Below are 15,560 nucleotides of genomic sequence, written 5' to 3' on the forward strand. Positions count from 1 at the left end.
CTCAGTCTCCATGACCTCTCTGATAAAAACAACAGGAGGTTCACCAGTCTCTCTGAGGTCCTAGCAGCTGGCCTGGAGAAAAGGCGGACATGGAAAGGGAGCTCTTTTTGAAGGCCCTTCATCTTTGTTAGTCTTGGTGTCTTATGGCTGTTGAAAACCTGGAGGGTTAGATACACCAGTCCTAGACAGTGAGCAGGGACTTAAAGTGAACTGTTGTGTAACATTCAGAGCAATGTTTCTCACCCTTCCTAATTCTACGACCCTTTAATACAGTTCCTCATGCTGTGGATCCTCAACCATAAAATTATTTTCATTGTTACTGCATAACTGTAATTTTGCTACTGTTATGAACTGTAATGTAAATATTTGTGCTTTCTGATGGTCTTAGGCAACCCCTGTGAAAGGGTCTTTTGACCCCTCCAAGGGGTTGTGACCCCCAGGTTGAGAACCACTGATTTAGATAAAGCGTATGAAGACAAACAGATTTTTAAATAAATCTTGAGTCTGTTAAGACTCAGTTTCAGAAATCACTCAGTTAAAAATTGGCAATTATCCACCTAAAGAATGAATTAATTTTAGATATTTTTTATTCTAGTGATAATTGGAAATTTATATATCAATCCTGTTGTATCTAAAAAATATGTTCATACAAGAAAAAGCATAATAATAAACATTATTACTTTAAAAATAATAAAAATGATTACTTAAATCAGAAATAATGCAAATAATGAATTCTGCTCTCAAGAAGCGTAAAGAAAAGCAACAAAATAAAACTATAGGAAGGAGAAAGACTTTAGTAAAAGTATAGGTTACGTTAATTAGCGAGAAAAGAGCAGAATTTATAAATACATTGGAAATCTTAATAATTTAGACACTTGTAAGACAAGACCCAAAGCAGAGATAAAACCAACATATTGAAAGACAAAGTGGAACCAAGGAAATGGAGAAGACTGCAAAGGAGTCAGTGTGTAAACTGAAAACTGGATAACTAATCCTGGGAATCATATCACCAAGACAAGCTAGGTAGATTAATAAGCATGCAAAATCTTTAAGAGAAGACTCAATTTCCTTGACAAACTTAGCAGAAAACACAATTATCTTGATGAAACATTAAAACCCTCTTTTATCAAAAGCCAGTTATTATAAATGTTGCCAAGAGCGAATGAATAATTTGGTATCTTAGTGGGAAATTGAAAAGGTTGAAGCCGAAAACATGGACACGTGAAGTGTTGAATTCTTAACAATAATAACAGAGCAATGTTACGGAGATCAAAAGGCCAAAATGAAAAGCCAAACTAGAGAGCAAAATTGTCCATGAAAAGCCAAACTAGAGAGCAAAACCGTCCATGAAAAGCCAAACTAGAGAGCAAAATTGTCCATGAAAAGCCAAACTAGAGAGCAAAACCGTCCATGAAAAGCCAAACTAGAGAACAGAACCGTCCACTCTCTATCAGGACAGAGAAATGTAGCACTCATTTTATGCGCATTTTAAAAGGATGAACCCTGATTCTCTCCTAAGCTCTCCTAAGCTCCTGAGTTGCCAGGGGTAACCCCAAGGCACATATGTGGACTTGCCCAGCTAGCAAAACTCAGGTTTCAGGGTCCAGCTGAGTCTGCAGCTTCCTTGGGCTTCTTCATGGGAAGAAGGTCTTTTAATATGCACAATGCTCGGGTCTGGGCACCCAGCAGCTGTTAGCCTATTTCCCTCCCCGTCCCATCTTTTCAATTTTTCATTCTTTTCTTCCCCATCCTCTTCCTCGATGTCTCGTCTTTTCTGTTTAGTGAAGTGATAATATGTTACTATTCAAACAGGTAAGAATAAAATTGTGTAGCCAGGAGGTGGTGGCACACACCTTTAATCCCAGCACTCAGGTGGCAGAGGCAGGCAGATCTCCGTGAGTTCAAGGCCAGCCTGCTCTACAGAGCGAGTTCCAGGACAGCCAAGGCTACACAGAGAAATACTGTCTTTAAAAAACAAAACAAGAATAAAATTGTGTTTTCAAACTAAGAAACATTATGAGTAAGCTATCCTTTTTCTATTTTTAATAAAAAAATGGATTTAATTGTAAAAAGCATGACCTTTTATTAGAGAAAAGAAAAAAATGAAGTTTCCTTCTTTTCTGCATCACCTAGATGTAATTTGGCTAATTTCTTTTTATCCGTGGTGCCGCGTGAAGATTTGACTTTAAACACAGGGATAGTGATGCAGGAGAAGGATGTCAGCCAGTCAGAACCATGAAGGTGAATGAGAGTGACCACAGACTGTCCAAGCTTTGTGGATTCCTCGGGATCCAAGCAAACCTATAACACTAATACCACCCAATATTTTCTAAGTCGCTCTGTGGCCACACATATTTTATTAGCTTTTATATAACACCTCATTTAATTTTGCACCAGATGAAAGAAGCACTGTAGAGGGTTCCTGCGACCTGGAGACTTAGTCTTTGCCATCTCCTTGATGAATTGGACCTTCTTCTCCTTCCCAGACTCCTCCTGTGACGGGCTCCCCTGCCTACTTATTCCTGTGTAGGAACATGCTCGGTTGTTTCAAGCTCTTTTTTTCCATGACAAAGTCACATCCTCCATCTCACCTTTACCCTCATGGACAAGGCTGCCTCAGTCCAACCTGTTAGACCTGACCTCTTCAGAACCATTCTAGAATCTTCTCTCTGGCTCTGTAGCTCCTCTCTTTATCAACTCCTCCTTCAGGTGAGTGCCAGGCACCAACAGTTTATTTGCACTTGAAAAATAAAAACAGCAACTCTGCATTTAGGGGCATCCGAAGACAAAAGTCAGTAGTGGAGACCTAGATAAATAATTTGTTTTTGAAGGCTGTGGCTATGACAAGACAGCATAGCTCACAATAGCTCACCTGAACATATTCTCTAGTTTATCCCCTAAGACTTCGGGGTTGCTAAATGGTTAAGTGAAGAGGTCAGAAGGTTTAAATCAGGCAGTACAAGTTTACAGACTTCCCTTCTCTCTGGCTCCTCCCTGCGTCCAGCACAATTACAAACTTGAGCTTTGACTTGGTCATCTTCTAAGACTCTGCCTCTCGGTGGATGTTTATATTTATAGAACATTCTACTAAAAACAATAAGGTTGTATTTTCTCCTGTTAACTCTAGGGTGTTAGGGAATCCTGCCTATCCAGAGGTAGTCAGTCTCTGAACTTCGTGAGGGTGAGCAGAAAGGTTTTTAAAAATGGAGTGCTGTTCCTTTAAATTCTGCAAGTGAACTTGGCCTTAGAAGGCCAGCAGCTCCAGGTCCAGCCCCTAGAAGAGAGAACAGCTCCAGGCTCTCCATCCTCAGACTTTGCAAGGGGACAGTGGTGCCAGCTGGCTCTGGCAGGCTTCTGGCAGCATGGCAGTAAAGCTGGGGGCCTTCCTGCTGGTGTTTGGGCTCAGTGCGGTGTGGCCAGCTTCTGCCCACCGGAAGCTCCTGGTGTTTCTCCTCGATGGTTTTCGCTCAGACTACATCAGTGAGGAGGTCCTGGCGTCCTTGCCTGGTTTCAGAGAGATTGTGAACAGGGGAGTCAAAGTGGATTACTTGACTCCGGACTTCCCCAGCCTCTCCTACCCCAATTACTACACCCTAATGACCGGTGAGTACCTACCGTGTCCACTTCTTCAAGAGGAGGGCACAGATACCCTCTGATTTGGGGAATCTTAATGTTTGTATGTCCCGAGTCCCTCAGGACATGAAGGATGGGCAGGAGTCTATAGTCCCAGCTAACTCTTCCATTTTGTCATAGCTGTTTTTTTCTACAAATGTCCTCCCAAGGAACTATTTTGGATTGTCTGTAAAGAGAAGAGATGACAATAACAAAAAATGGAAATTGGAGATTTTAAAAAGTGGTTATTGTTGTTTGCTTCACAGATTAAAAAACAATAACATTACATCTTCTAAGCTCAGGTGTAGAAGATGGACAGGTCTCCGGGAATCCATACCAAGTCCCTCTGTCCCTTTACTGCTGTCTGGATTCTTGCAGATTGACTTATCAATGTATAAGACTGTGACAATTACTCTTAGGATCCCTCAGCAGGGAACTTTATTTCTAGATAACTTGGAAGGGATATTTTAGGTCACACTCTTCAGTGTTCTCCAGCAATGCCACTCTCTGCTTTGGCCTTTTTGGGGCCTTGTAAAATGATACAGAGACAAATTGTTTTTGTTGTGGAATTCAAATTGCCCAGCATCTATGAAATGGGGGGTAGGCAAAATGTAAGCACAAACCCCTAAAGAAACAGACGGAATTCCAACCGGTCATTTGGGAAAAGTGGATTTGGCTGAAGATGACCTCCCTCCATCTGGAATTGCCTGAATGTCAAAGGTGATTCCAGAAGGCTGAGCCTGTCTGTGTAATGATTCTTAACTTTTGGTTTTTTGGTTTTTTTTTTTTATCTAACCTTGCAAAATCAGCAAGAGGTGTTCAGAAAGTTTGGGTTTTTTTTTTTTTTCAGCCACCTATCGAGGGAGGCTAAGAACGCAGTCATTGCGAGACTTCACTGTGTGCTCTGAACTCACGGAGAACTTTGAAATTACATTACCAGACAAGACTTGAGAACTGCGATATCTCATTAAATAGCTTTATGGAACTCCAAAGCCAAAGAAGTCTGAAAATATGCAATGTGTCTTCAACTGTGTGTTCCAACCATAGAAAAAAATCCAATAAATGATGGTCACAGAAAGGGGCCAGGAACCCTGGGATTTCTATCTTGTATGGGTGTCCTAGGTATACACGAAGTCACCATGAGCTGACTCCCCAGATTAAAGGGAATATATACTTTGGAGAATTAGAAATGAAGATACGGGGGAGAAAAAAACTCGGGCTGCACACAAGCAAGGAATTTATTTTGTTTCCCCGCCTAACAGATAAACCAGTCTCTAAGATAAACAGTTAACAAAGGACTATTGGCCTTCCCTTGGTCTGTCTGTCCATGCTCACTTGCTTGCTCATTGGGAAGCAGTTTGCAGGCTTCTGGGTTACACATAGATGCTATTGTGTGTCCCAACCCAGTTCTGCATGGGGAGTGTCACACACACTGGCCACCTCCCTCCACTTGTCTTTCAGAGCCTGCTGGGCGACACAATTCATAAGCTGCCACGTGCAGCTTTTTCAGTTACAGTGGAGAAAGAACAAAAATCCGGTTTGTAAAGTCTGACCCCAGTGAGTAAAAAGGGGCTATTGCAAACCCACATAGACGTGGAGCCAGTGACATGGACGTTTGTTTTTCAGACCCACATGGCTGACATGGCACAAGGATGAGTTTGCATGAAGTCTCTGTAAAGCAAATATACACACTTCTTTTCAGGCTATAGGTCTCTAGGGGATATGGGCTAAGTGATCCCATGAGCACTGTACATCCTCAGGCTGTGTATCTTAGTAGTCTCAAGAGAGAAAGCTATCCCACGGGGAAAGACTATAGCTCCAAGCACACAAAGCTCTCACCTTAATTTTGACAATAAAGCTAGCCAGAGGAGGAGGAGGAGGAGGAGGAGGAGGAGGAGGAGGAGGAGGAAGAGGAGGAGGAGGAGGAGGAGGAGGAGGAGGAGGAGGAGGAGGAGGCCACATATACCTTCTGTCTATAGATTTTCAGACGGTAAATACATTATCTGATTTGAAAGTCTTTTCTGTTTGTTTTTTAGAAATGATACTAGATGTAGGCTGTGGCCAGCCAGACTCACGTTTATATTGAGATGTCTTTGGATATGTTTCATCCTGCACCTGAGGAGTAAACTCACAGTTTGGGGGAAGAATTTTCACACTATGAAATCTACCTGTATCATTTTCACTGTCCTGTAACTGACCAAAGGACAAATTTAGACTTTTTTTCCACTTGATGTCGAGAAATTCCATTTGCGCTTGCTTCTAAGGAAGAATATACCCATTGACAATTCTATTTAAGCATCTGAGCATTTTATAAACCAACACAATTGTTAGGTAGATCATACCCAAAGATAGATTGTTTGGATTTCTCAGAATTCATGAGAGAAGCTGTTCTTGCTTCATTACGTGGATTAGTGTGCATAAGATCAAAAGCCCTTAATATTTTTTAATTTCACATAATGAAGGATAATGGATTGTTGGAAGGAAAACACTGCTGGCCTTGGAGTCAAAAAAACTTACTTGGAATCCTTGCAGGGAGGACTTTGACAATCCTCTGATTGCCCCCAGCCTCTGTGTCCTCAGCCCCAGTGTAAAGTAAGATGAACTGCTGGGCCTAGATCTTTCCTGGGTTTCAGGTGCCGCTGGATGCAGAAATGGAAGTGAGTGATGTACGGGAGCTCAGGATGTTTAGGATTGGTCTTCTGTCTGTTGTTTAGATGTGGCGTGCTCCACAAGGCTTCCACGTGCTGGAGGCTTGGTCCTCTGTGTAGTTACGTTGAGAAATGCTATGGAAGCTCTCAGAGGGAAGGACTTCCAGGAAGTCCTTGGATCAATGTAGGAACCTGCTCTCAGGAGAGAAATTAATGTAGTTCTCATGGAATCGGTGAGTTCTCACAAGATTAATTTACCATAGAAACTCAAGCCTGATCCCTGAATGTTCTCTGGATTTCTAACGTGAGATATGATTTATTTCTTCCTTGTGTTCTCCTGCCATGATGCTAAGTGCCGTCAGGACTTTGACAAAGACCAAATCAATGGAACCACCCAATCTGGGACTTACAGCCTCCAGGACTGTAAACCAAACGAGCTAATTTTCATTATAAAAATCCTCCACCTCAGACATTTCACAGTAGTAACAAAAGTCAGATCAATACAACCTTCTAGGGAGGTTTTCATACAGACATTAAGAAATACCCGAGACAGAATTTTCCAGAGTAGTCAATGGAATGTCATGGTAAATAAACTTATTTATAAGCAGAGATTCTCCTGCCCCATCTAACAGGAAGAAGCCACTGTGCTGATTATCTCCCCAGCCCCCAAAGGTGTTTCCAACAGGATGATTGTGAACAAAATTCTGATAGTGATTAAGAAGATCAATCCATTGATTGCTGTAATGACAGAGTCTTAAAACAAGGTCTTTCACCAAGGAAGGTGTACACTGCATTTGAGGAAAAAAGCCACTCAGAGAATAGACACCTACTAATATTCTAAAATATATCACAATGTGTTGTGAGCTCAGTTGTCCACACGCTGCCCAAATTCTAGGAGGCATTCCCGTCCACGCTATATCAGAATGTGACTAGGTTTGTAATAAGATCTTTAAAGAGCGATTATGTTAAGATGAAGCATTAGATTAGAGCTCTGTTACACTATGACCAGTGTTCTTATAAGAAAAGGAAGAAAAAAATTGTGTGTGTGTGTGTGTGTGTGTGTGTGTGTGTTTCAGCCAAGCGGTGGCGGTGCACACATTTAATCCCAGCACTAAGGAGGCAGAGGCAGGTGGATCTCTGTGAGTTCGAGGCCAGCCTGATCTTACAGAGTGAGTTCCAGGACAGCTAGGACTACACAGAGAAACCCCGTCTCAGAAAGAGGAAGAGGAGGAGGAGGGGGAGGGGAAGGAGGAAGGGGAGGAAGAAGAGGAGACTCCAGGTGTGTGGTGTGTGAGAGAAAAGGCAAGGTTATGCCACAGCAAGGAAAGGTTCAAAGAGAAACTTCAGAAGAAACCAAATCTGGCATCCCTTTATGCTTGAACCTCTGGCCCCCAAACTGCGAATGAGTTTATCCTGTTTAAGCCACTCCACCTCGGGTATTTTGCTACGGTATTCTGTTTGGGTGTGAGCTTGTCAGGGTCGGGATGGGGAAAACTAGATTAACATAAACAGACAGGACCCAGAAGCAGGTCAGAGAGGAGAATTTTCTCCTAGTCACAGGAGCACGAGGAAGCATTTTTGTTGGGACTGAGCCATGTAGCCCAGGTTAGCTCTGAGCTCCTGATCATCTTGCCTCAGCCCTCTTATTGGCTGTTGGAATTATAGATATGCTCTTCTATGTCTGGCTATGAGAAAGCAAGGTGAAGCTTAGATTTGAGGGGGCGTAAATAGGCAGAAGCGTGGCTTATGTTGCTGTGTCTACCTTTCTGCATAATCTTTCTGAAGTTCAGTGTGTGTGGATCAAGTTAATGGTAGTTAAAATGCAACCACGGTTTCAATGCGGTTAGAGTACATTCCGCTTAAGTTCGTTTTACTGGGGATCTTTCTGGAAATCGAGAGTTTCCTTGGCAGGCAAATTCACAGTTAACTTGGTGATTTCACGTAAAATTAATGGAGGAAAAGAGAGTGATTTGTTCAATCCAGGTCATGGGTCAGAGAAAATGCTATCCAAAGTAACATAGCATTGTTTTGCTAAGGCCAATGGAATGCTTGTTTGTCAGTTTTTGAAACGCTTGGCTAAGAAGTTCAAGTGGCCCAGAAGTGTCCTCTGTAGCTAGAAAGCCAATCTAGAATTTTAGCTTCATTTTAAAAAGTCTGCCAAGATACGAAAATGTGCTGAAGCAGTCATTTCCACACTTAAAAACAGCAAATGAGAAACAAGGGAGGGGCGGGCTGAGTGATCCGCTCTAAGGACCGCAGGATGTTAGCAGGAGAGTGGGCTAGAAGGTAAGGTTCAGAGTTCGCCTGAGACCCAGGACAAAGGGCTCCTCAGGATGGGTCCAGGAGGTGGCAAGAATCTGAGCAATGATGCTTTGTAAATCCTTTGTGGGGATCAAAGCAAAATCCAGGGCGCTAACTGCCCCTCATTAGTAACTGGGTCAGCATGCTTCCTATCACACTCCTAGAAACTGCACGTGATGTAAATTCTTACCAGATACCAAGGACACAGCACTCTAGGGCTAACAGACTGCACGGTGAGACATGCTTCCCTACAGTTTAAAAAAAATGCCTGATGTAAATTAAAGCCAGCCATGACTTGGACGAAAGATCAGTATAGGAAGTACTTAAACAATCACATTTTGAGAAAAGCACCCATTCAGAGGTTTTGCAGATTTCAGGCTGTTGTGGGGGTAGGGCATGAGGTCCATGAACCTCTAATCATCCATGCACCAGGGAGAATGAGACAACATCCTTGGCTTCCTCTCCTCTCTGCCATGGAATTCAGCACTGATGCAAGACCAGCTTAACCCTGGATGTGAAGCTCCTCAGATTTAAATGCCTCTACTAGTGAGTGTTCTGCAATTGGGTACCTTTATCTCTTGTCCCTTTTCTCTCATACCAACCCCCTGAGCTTCTCTTTTCACAAGTGACATTCTAGAGATCCAGGCTCCACTCCTCACTTCAAGGACCTGGCCCAGGACCAGCACTTGTCACCCCTAATGTTCCCCCTCTTTGACAGCCTGTCTACGTGTCCCCATGTCCCCCTCTGCTCTCTCTACTTCCTCTTTGTTGATTGACCGCTAGATCCTTTCTCCTAGCTCCTCCTCGTCTTCCTGATCTTTCTCTCTCATGGCTGGAGTCCCCTGCACTTTCAGGGTTCATCGCCAGTCTGTGTTGCTTCCACTTCCCTTGCCAGAGTCCAGTGGAAACCACGCCCGTGGTTGCCAAGAGTCGCTTCCCTGCTCCGACTCTTCTGTGTCCTATCGTCATGTGACAGAACCAGAGAAGTCTTTGGAAAATATGCATCTGTCTGTGTCATTCTTCTGTCAAGACTTCCAGAGAGTCCATTGTCACTCCAAGCGAGTCTTTACAAAAGGGGCCCCAAGCTGCTCCTGTTTTACCTTGTCCCTGACCGCCCAGGCTGCTTCACATCTGTTATTTTGTTATTGTTGTTCAACTAACTGTGTGTCCATCTTAAGACACATTGAACTGCCTGCTTCTTCCGGGCACCCTTAAAGCCCCCAAGGCTGTCCCTCTGCCTCTTCTGACTCCTTCCTCAAAGCTCTGATAGCAGCTGCGTCTTTCCCACCCTCCTGAACTGGAATAGCTGAGCCCCACTCCATTACTCTCATCCTTTCTTTTCTTCTGTTTCATCAGAGCACCAATGCATGTATTTCTGTCTCCCCAAATAAAACTTGTTATAGTGAAGAAGCATAACGTCACAATGACTCAGACGTTCAGAATCTCAGAGTAAATGTTCCTAACAAGGAGGGAAAAAAAAAAAAAAACTAAACTCATGGTCAAACGAAAGCAATTAAGAGCCACATAGGTGCACATTCATATCTAGTCATAGATCTCAAAATGTTTCTTTCAGTTTTGACTGTAAGGTTGGAGGTTCAAGAAGGCTAGAGGGAGAATTTCCCAGAAGAAGGGATTGTGCCAAAGAAAGGGATCCAAGAGAATGTGGCACAGGCAGAAAACTGAACCAGAACATTAGGAGTTACCACAGTCCAAAGGAGATCTAGTTGTAGTTAAGATTTCAAAAGGAAGCGGATGAAACAGCAAGACACAGACTAAGGAAAAGAATCTGGAACCAACGCAGAGAACAGCAGGGAAAGAAGGAAGGCTTATTTTGGTGTAGTCCTGGCTGTCAGACACAGGGAGCCAGCTGGCTACTTCAAGAGTCTTTGGGGCTATTCCTGTATTCTTGGGTTCCAGTCTATACTACTCTTGTGGCCAATCTGTACATTCTAGCACCATGAGAAGCTCCTGGGATACTTAAAAACATGAGTCAGTGTTATGAGACAACTTGTATCCCCTGTGACATTCATGAGTTAAAATCTACCCGCATACCCCAGAATGTGACTTGTAAGAGAGACAGTCCCTGGATAGGTAATTTCAATAAATAAGGCCGTTAGAATAAGTCCTAATCTAATACCACTTGTGTCTCTGCATGAAGAGATGGTTGGAACCCAGATAGGTCTAAAGGGAAGACCTGTGGAAGCACACAGAGAAGATGGCCATCTCAAGCCTAACAGAGAAGCCTCAGATGAGTGAACCCTGTTGAACCTGGGTCATGGACTTCTGGCCTCCAGAATGTGAGAAAAAAAAAATAACTGTTCTGTGTAAACTACCCTATTATGACCTTGTAAATGAACCAAACAAGACTGACACTGTCACTGGAAGAATTGAGGGTTTCCAGACAGGCTGCATCCATTCCCAACCCTACTTTGTGAGAGTTTCTGGAGACTTCTGCCCTGAAATTAAGGCACTGGTAGCATTTGAGTTTCCTAGGACTTCCCTAACAACGACTACAAATAAAGAGCCTCACATCAACTGGAATTTATCTCCTCACAGTTTTTGTGGCCAGAAGTCTAAAATTAGAGTGGTGGCAGGGCTATGTTCTGTAGTCGGAAGATTTCCTGTGTCCCGGCCTGCCGGCGGTCAGGACAAATCTCTCCCACTCGAGTCCCCCAAGTAAACACACAGAGGCTTATATTAATTATAACTGCATGGCTATTAGCTCAGGCTTCTTACTGACTAGCTCTTACACTTAAACTCAGCCCATTTCTGTTAATCTATAGGTCGCCATGTGTTCCATGGCTTTACCTGTGTGCCATTACATGCTGCTCCCTGGATAGTGGGCTGGCGTCTCCTCACTCAGCCTTCCTCTTCCCAGAATTCTCCCTGTCTGCTTGTCCCACCTATAATGTTCTCTCTGAAGGTTCTAGGGTGCATGTGGCTCAGGCCTTTCTCTTAGCTTCTATTACTGCCAGTCATCCTTGGTATTGTTTGATCTGTAAGAGCTCTGCCTCTGTTGGTATATGGTATTCTACCTGTTTGTATCTGCCGCCACCCTTGTGGAAGGGACACTCCTCTGATGATATCACAATAATTTTGCTATGTGTGAAAGGCTGTGATGTTTTAGTTGTCATCTCGAGATAATGTAGAATCATCTGGGAAGAGGATCTCAATGAGGGGTTATCTACATTGAGTTGGCCTGTACGTAACTCTGTGGGAGGATGTCTTGATTGCTGATGCCAAATGAAGTGGGAAGACCCAGCCTACTGTGGGTGACACCACCCCCTAGGCAGTAGATCTTGGGGTATACAAGAGAAGAGGAATTGACCTGAATGTAAGCAAGCAAGCAAGCAAGCAAGCAAGCAAGCATGTGCACATTTATTTTTCTCTGGTCTTAAGTTGGATGTGATGTGACTAGCTATTTGAAGTCCCTCCCTGCCTTGGCATCCTCAAAATGATAGACTGTGACCTAGAATTGTAAACTGAAACAAACTTTTCTCTCCTGAGTTGTTTTTCATTTTATCACAGCAACAGAAATGAAACTGAGACACAGGCCTTACTTCTCTCCACAGTGAGGTCACCTTTTTAGGTACTGAGGACTAGAACATCAACACATATTTTTGAAGGATACCTAGAACACATGGTATAGTGGAAAGAGTGAGGCATTTGCTAAAAAAAAAAAACAAAAAAAAAAAACCAAACAAACAAAACAATTTGTCTTCGTTACTATTCTATTCCTGGGAAGAGACAACGTGAAAAAGGCAACTCATAAAAAAAAAAAAGCAACATTTAATTGGGTGTTTGCTTACAGTTTTAGAGGGTTATTCTGTTATCATCATGGTGGGGAGCATGGCATCATGTAAGCAGGTGTGGTGCTAGAACAGTAGCTGCGAGCTTTCCATCCTGATCCACAGGCAGCAGGAAGAGAGAGAGAGAGAGAGAGAGAGAGAGAGAGAGAGAGAGAGAGGGAGGGAGGGAGACTGGGGATGGCATGGGCTTTTGAAATCTCAAAGCCCACCCCCAGTGACACACCTCCTCCAATAAGGCCACACCTCCTAATCCTTCCCAAACAGTTCACCAACTGGGGACCAAGCATTCAAACATATAAGCCTGGGGGGCCATTCTCATTCAAACCACCACACAATTTAATCTATTTTGGCATATTTTGACTTTTAGAATTTGATCAGCCTTGGGTTTCAATGTCGTTTGTTTGTTTGTTTGTTTGTTGTTTTATTAGTGGTAGGACAGACAAAGAAAAAAATCAGCCAGTGCATTTATTTTGAAGATAAATGTATCTGTGTTAAATTACCATTGTTGTAGCTGTGCGCATTATACAAACTGTCAGCAAGGTCAGCCCAAGTTGTGTTCCAGTAACAAGCAAATCCAGACAGTACCGGAAACACAGTCATTTTTTTCCTCAATCAGGAACTTGGCCTAAGGAATTAACTCTGCCTCAATTTTTCTTCACATTGGGACCCAGGCAGAAGAAAGCCACCTTCTAGAAGAGACTTAGTACTTTCATGGAAGAGAAAATAGTGGAATGATGCAGCCTGTTTAAAATCTCTGCTCAGAGGTGGCACAAATCACAGGTGCTCACATTTCAGTGACTGAGGTGAATCACATTGCCAAGCTTGATGCCCATAGTGAGATATACAATCCTCCCACAAGGGGGGCCAGGGATCATTTTTAACTTTAATGCAGTGTGCCACAAATACATTAAAAGTGATACAGTCGCAGTGAGAAACTTGTAGATCTTATTGCATTTAACAAGCTTAGAGGGGAAGGGGATTTTGAAGACACCTAAAATGTCAAAGGCTGATTTATGAGTGAAATAATGAAATAACCCGCTCTCTTAGTTACTGTCCTGTTGCTGTGAAGAGACACCACGACCAAGGCGACTCTTATAAAGAGAAGCATTTCATTGGGGGCTTGCTTACAGTTTTAGGGGGTCAGTCCATGATCATCATGTTGGGGAGCAGTCATGCAGTGGAGCTGGAGCTTTGCATCCCGATTCACAGGCAGCCGGAAGGAGGGAGGGAGGAAGGGAAGGAGGGAGGGAGAGAGGAAGAGAGGAGAGAGAGAGAGAGAGAGAGAGAGAGAGAGAGAGAGACTGACTGACTGACTGACTGACTGACTCTGGTCTGGCAACTACAAATCCTGTCCCAGCTCTACTGCCCGGGTACCTAGCATTCAAACTCATGCACCAATGGGAACCATTCTCATCCACACCGCCACAGACCAGAACAAGAGCTATCCTAAAGCTGAAAACGGAAAAACCTGAACAACATGCAGCCAGGTGCCTGGACCTGGGAAGGAGTGGCCGTTATTGGGAGTTACAAGGATCTTGACCATTTTCATAGAGAAGCCAGGTATAGAATTAAATATTGTAAGATAAGCAGAAAGACTTTTAAGTAGGAAATTAAATTTGAGTCAGATATTCAAAGAAAAACACCAATAAAGAGCTCGGCGATAGGAGGGCCGTGGCATAGACCAAGAGAAGCAAATATCAGAAGACAAGAGGAGAGGTTAAACACACGTCATTTAGGTGTGGCTTAGGGGGATACAAAAGAGAAGAGTTTGTAAATTTACTTTAAATTTAAAACAACACATGTGCCTGGTGGAAGACTTCGAAAAACCCAAGGAAGAATTTTGCGGTGAGTCCATCCCTCCTTTCCCCCACAAGCATTTAAGCATTCTTTCTTCGTGAAGGGGGAGACTTAAGTAGGAAGACTACCTTTGAGGAAGCACTTACTGACCGGCTGGGGGGGTGGATGTAAAAAGAATTTAAGGGAAGGGGGCTTGAGTAGTTTCCAAGACCAAGTTGTGTTCTTTCTGCTTCCCATGCATCTGAGAGAGAAGAGTTCTCACGAACGCACAGCTAACACCCAAGAGCAGCTTTCCACATTCCAAAGGAAAACCACGGTCTCTGGAAGGAGCCCCGATGAGACTTCTGAAAGCACACTGGGTAGCTGAAGTGTGGGGCAACAGAAGCCCTAACGAGCTCTAGCCACCTCATGCCTTGAAGGGAGAAGAGAGGGGTGTAAGTATTTACAAGAAATAATGTCTCCCGGCACATCATTAGTTAAGCTCCCGTCAACGACCTCTCCACACTGAAGTGCCACTTTTCAAAAACTGTGTTTCTCTCGGCCTCCATGGTGATGAGGAAAGTCCTTAGTATATAGCATTGGTCCACTGGAAACCCATTCTCTGAAGGAGGGAGTGGTGGGGTACTGGGCAAAGCCTTAAAATGTGGCGAAAGCGTTTGATTATAATAACAGCAGGCCTTTTTTACCCCCAGAAAATGTATCCAAATAGAGCCCTCGTGGTCTACAAACCATGGCGGATCTAGCCCTGGCCTTGTTTGCTCCAGCCCGTTTTTGATTGATAGGACCACATACCTTTACCTAGGGCTTCTGGGAGTTTGGTTAGACTGGTCTGTTCTCAGGACCTGCTTCATCCCGAAATCCTGTGCCAACAAAATGGGTTAAAACAACTTGAAGTTAATTTGGAGGGGCCTGACTCAGCACGTTAACATTCCTTTCAGAGCCCCTCCAACAACACCTGCTTGTGTTTCCTTGGGTGAATAGGGCCATTGTCTCCGCAGTCTAAACAGGCAGGGACCTGGGGCAGGTCTGAGGCTCAGGTCCTCTGGGTAGCATTTGACTCTTCCTGGACACTTCTCTTAATTGTAACCAATACATATCTTCAGCCCTTTTGAGAACAAGGAGAGAAATTCCAATAGTCAGGTCTTAGAGTGATTTGTAGGCAGACATTGAGTCAAAGAGCGGCCCGCCCTGGAATTATAAATGGACTTGTGGTTTGGAATACTTCGGATACTTTGGCCCTGGAAGAAGAAACTCCCCACGGGGTGTCTTTGAGAGGTAGTGCCTCTGTAGTTGCTCAGTCTGTGGAAGAATCCATAGTCATGAGAATGTATGCAAGCATCTGCAACAGACCCACACACAACCTGTGTGCTGTGGGTTGTAAATGGGTTGGACC

At 43.7% G+C, this 15,560-nt stretch overlaps 1 protein-coding gene across 1 annotated transcript in view; it reads left to right on the plus strand.

Moving 5' to 3' along the window:
• Nucleotides 1-3,156: 3,156 nt before the first annotated feature.
• Nucleotides 3,157-15,560, plus strand: part of Enpp6 (ectonucleotide pyrophosphatase/phosphodiesterase 6) — a 96,029-nt gene continuing 83,625 nt past the window's right edge. The window contains exon 1 of the mRNA XM_059244919.1: nt 3,157-3,603. Within this exon, the coding sequence (XP_059100902.1) occupies nt 3,363-3,603 (241 nt within the window). The 5' untranslated portion in view covers nt 3,157-3,362. The remainder of the gene's footprint in view (nt 3,604-15,560) is intronic.

The sequence above is a fragment of the Peromyscus eremicus genome, chromosome 17, assembly GCF_949786415.1.
Source record: "Peromyscus eremicus chromosome 17, PerEre_H2_v1, whole genome shotgun sequence".
Lineage (NCBI taxonomy): Eukaryota > Metazoa > Chordata > Mammalia > Rodentia > Cricetidae > Peromyscus > Peromyscus eremicus.